We start from the raw sequence: 4,410 nt of genomic DNA, 5'->3' as shown, positions 1-4,410 counted from the left end.
CTGGGCACGCCAGCCTTGTTTGTGAAATCTTAGATTTCCCCCCCCTCCCTTTGTAGAATTTATTGTTTTACGTCACAGATAGGCTACCCAAGTAACAACTATGAGGTAGAATACATTTCTGTATTGAAACTACACAATGATTACTGCGTTCATTATTGCATTCTCAACTTGTATATGTTCAAATATTTGTCCTTGTATTTTATCCAAGCATTATTTCATGTATCTTGTATGTACGTATATTGTATCCTAGTATTTCGTTTATATTGATATTCTGTGCTATGTGACTGATTTTGCTGTTGCGACACTGTAATTTACCATGTTATTGGGATCAATATCTATCTGTCTATCTATCTACCTGATTTCACAATTTTCATATGACATGCCATCTATTCTCCTTTAACTTCCGCGAGCAAAAAGTAAATAAATAAAATGGCGGTAAAGGCACGTGGCTGTGGGATTGCGGTACTGCGCTTACCGTCCCAACCCAAGAGACGAGCTTCTCAGAGCCCCAGAGACCAAACACCTGTCCCCACTACGAGAGAGAGGAGAGAGGGAGGGGGGTCGGCGTACCTGGCTGTCCTCTGGTTTCGTGCACGATGACGAGGTCCGTGACGTTGTTGGCCTTGCAGGCGCTCACCAGCGCATTGATCTCGTGGTTTCCTCTGTTCATGCGCTGGGCTCCGGGGAACATCAGCTTCACCTCCTGGAACCAGTCACATGCATCACTCATTCATTCTCTGCTCTGGCTGCGTTCCAAAGAAAAGGAACTCAGTGGTCTACATCAGAAATATGGCATTCTTGTGGCCGGGTTGGGTCAGTGGGTAGAGCAGGCGCACATATACGGGTTTGAGTCCGACCTGGGATGATTTCCTGCATGTCTCCCCCCCCCCCCCCCCCCCCCCCCCCCCTTTCTCTCTCACCTAATTGTCCTGTCCATTAAAGAAAAGCCCAACTAAATAATCTTAAAAAAAAAGAAATATGGCATTCTTTTTAACTAAGCTACCACATAAATAAAAGTGTGGATACCATGCAAAACTCTTTGCAAATGCAATTGATCACTTTCACTGTTTATTAGTTGCAGTATTTCTAAATTTCTGATTTATTAACTCAATATTTAGGTAGAATTCTATACAAATGAGGGTTCCAAAAAGTAGTGTAAAACTAGTGGTAGTAACGTGGTGGTAATGAAATAATAATAATAACGTGTTAAAAATGTCAAATGTAAAAAAAAAAAGTGTTAATCTTTTTGACCGGGGAGGACAACACAAGGATTATTGATATAACTAAATGACTCCATCTGCTGTCCTAGCTGATTCTGACCTTGGAAAACATTTTGAGTCTTGAGCTGGGGTCTCTGGAGGTGGTGACCATCACTTTAGGGTCTTCTACTCCGGCCCACTTATACTCATCGTCCATGTGGGAGCTGACACCTGCACACAGCCAGAACAGCAAGGGCAATGGATACAAAACACTGACACAACCAGATTGTTTACACACACACACACACTAATATTCCTTTATGACTCTATATAGGACGATTTAATCACGTAAACAGCATATTCTGTTTATATATGCTGAATAAGTTCTTTTCCCGTATTTAGCATGGTGTGACATGCTGGTATTATTACGGTTTTAGAAGCATTCTTTGGACATTCTTTTATGCTGATATATCGGCATATCAGATATTTTTAAATAACCAAACATTCATATCGGCATCGGCCTTAAACATCCTTTATCGGCCGGGCCCTGGTCGGAATATTGTTTCTTTTGGAAATATTACAGAAATAACAATATCACCGGAATATTATTTGCATGTAAACGTAGTCACTGGTGCACTATATGATGGTGTTGGTAACATGCAGCCATAGGAGCCCCCACCTTCTGCCCCTTCATCGTCGTACTCCAGCAGGTCCTGCAGCTGCAGGGCCTCTTTGCGAACCTCCGTTGGAAGAAGCCGATTCTCTGCAGAGGGAAGAAACAGCTTGCGTTACACCAGGATCTGGATCATTTCCACTGCTGACAGACCACAAGATGCCCCCCCTACCTTCAAGAGCGCCCTTCAGCTTCTGTTTCTTCTCCTCCACCGTCCGCAGACGGTCCTCCTGGGCCTTCCTGTACAGGTACTCCCGCCTCAGCCTCACCTCGCGACGCAGCTAGCGCGACAGCAACAGCACATGATGAAAGGCTCGTCATTAGGGATGGGGATCAAAAATCTGATGTAATGTGATTTGATTTGCCACAATTTTAAAAATGAATCTTTTTTTCTGGAATAAATATATTTTATTTATTTTTTCCAATGATTGACCTGCATATGTTCTGTTTCTATGGTACTGCCGATGGCGACAACATCATAACTGTTTCCATCGAAACAGAGCGGAAGCAGAAAAAGCAGAACATCCGTGATATGTTCGTCTTTACAAAGTAGATAAATGTCAGACTGACATGTGATGTCCCTCTTCTTTAGAATTGTCTCATGATATATTGTCTCTAGAAGTGTTTTGTTCAACTTTGTTTTTTATTAATGAAGGAAAAGATAATCCCAATACTCAAATCTATTGAATCCCAATACTTCTAGAATCAAATCGGGACAAATGCATATCGTCCCGGTCCTAGTGTCCATACATTTTGATAGGAATATGTGAGCTTGCAACATGGAAGTAACATCAAGAGTTAACATTATGTATAGATCTTGATGTTTATGTCATATACTATACAATTGTATAGTTTACATTTTCAATAAATAACATTAAATGGTGGCAGTGTCAGAAAGCTAAACCCTAAAGTTATAATAATAACGTGTCCTTTTTATACTGCACGTGGAAATTGCAGTTTACAGGCCAGAATTACACACACAACGGACTAAATGGAGAGACGTCCGAGAAATTGGGGGTTCGGTGCCTTGCTCAAGAGCACACTGGCAGTGCCCAGGAGGTGGACTGGACCTCTCCAGCTACAGTCCACTACCATACTTCGGTCCGTGCGGGGACTTGAACCCGTGACCCTCCGGTTCCCAACCCCCTCCTGACTGAGCTACTACCACCCCCAAGACAACATAAGACATCATGGTTAATGTTATACACACTTTACATAGACCAGTTTTGGGAATTAACACCTATGTTAACTTAGAGATGCTAACTGAACCGGAATACGTTCCATAACCAAGGACACATGTAATAAATCATGTTTTCATCCAGTCATGGTTCGTAACATTGTAAATGCAGTTCTGGGGTCCAGGAGTTTATTCAGTTGCTAACGTATCCTCTAACTTAAGACTGTGACGTTTACACTCAACGAAGACACATTTCATACCACGCGTTCCAAAAGAATGAATGCTCAGAAATCTTTTCTGTTTGAACTTACCATGGTGCTTGTTTAGCTTGGAGCTTGCTAGCATTCGGGCACTACTCACATGGACACATGAGGACATGCGTACAAGAGCTTCCGTCATTGGCCGACAGAGGATCCAATAAAAGCGCTGGATACTGACTAGAACGCTTTTCAAAATAAAAGCCCAAGTTAAACTCCAGCCTAGCTACAGTGTTGAGCAGTGTATATATATGTGTGTGTGAATATATATATATATATATATATATATATATATATATATATACAGTATATAAATATAATATATATATATACACATATATATATATATATACACACATATGTATATATATATATATATATATATATATATATATATATATATATATATATATATATATATATATATATATATATATATATATATATGCACACACACACATATACACAATGTATATATTAATATTACTGGTCTATGGCAGTACCACAGGCTTCAGACTGGCCCCAAAATCAAAACAGGTTACTATTAAAATGTGTTATGATACAAGTATTTGCGGTTGTTGAGTTATTAAGTTATTGCAACAGTTCTTTACTTTCTATAATAATAATATGATGCATTAACCAGACTCCAGTGCAGACTATAGTTACTATGAAACACACACGCACACATGCACACACACAAAATGGTGAAGGGTGCAAACAAAGAAAACCAGACAGACCAAACAGAAAGATATTAAGATGAAATAAATAATAAAGACAGAAAACAAATACATTCATACAAATTACGTGTTGAATAAGAAAAGAGTGAGTGAGTGCAAAATGTGCAAAGAAAATTATATGTAGTATGTGCAGCGGCTTTGTCAGCTGAAATTATCACATGTTCTAGCTTCATTTCAAATCATGATCTTTTCTTTCAAAGGGTTTCAAGGGGGAAATTCTTTTATTTTTAAAGACACAAGAAATATTCTTTATGAAGAAATAAGTTTATATTTATTGGACAAACCAAACAGAGGCAATCTCACACAGTGTAGAGATGAAACATGTTACGGGCTGAAAAATAAATGAAGGGCCTCATTCCAACAGTCA

At 39.4% G+C, this 4,410-nt stretch overlaps 1 protein-coding gene across 1 annotated transcript in view; it reads right to left on the bottom strand.

Moving 5' to 3' along the window:
* Positions 1-3,467, bottom strand: part of imp4 (IMP U3 small nucleolar ribonucleoprotein 4) — a 5,243-nt gene extending 1,776 nt beyond the window's left edge. The window contains exons 1-5 of the mRNA XM_034872704.1: positions 3,361-3,467; positions 2,045-2,153; positions 1,879-1,962; positions 1,321-1,430; positions 571-703 (exon numbers count right to left, since the gene is read on the bottom strand). Coding sequence (XP_034728595.1) covers positions 571-703; positions 1,321-1,430; positions 1,879-1,962; positions 2,045-2,153; positions 3,361-3,363 — 439 coding nt within the window. The 5' untranslated portion in view covers positions 3,364-3,467. The remainder of the gene's footprint in view (positions 1-570; positions 704-1,320; positions 1,431-1,878; positions 1,963-2,044; positions 2,154-3,360) is intronic.
* Between the last annotated feature and the right edge of the window lie 943 nt (positions 3,468-4,410).

Source organism: Etheostoma cragini, chromosome 5 (assembly GCF_013103735.1).
Source record: "Etheostoma cragini isolate CJK2018 chromosome 5, CSU_Ecrag_1.0, whole genome shotgun sequence".
NCBI classification, from domain to species: domain Eukaryota; kingdom Metazoa; phylum Chordata; class Actinopteri; order Perciformes; family Percidae; genus Etheostoma; species Etheostoma cragini.
This window is presented reverse-complemented; position numbering and strand designations above follow the sequence as displayed.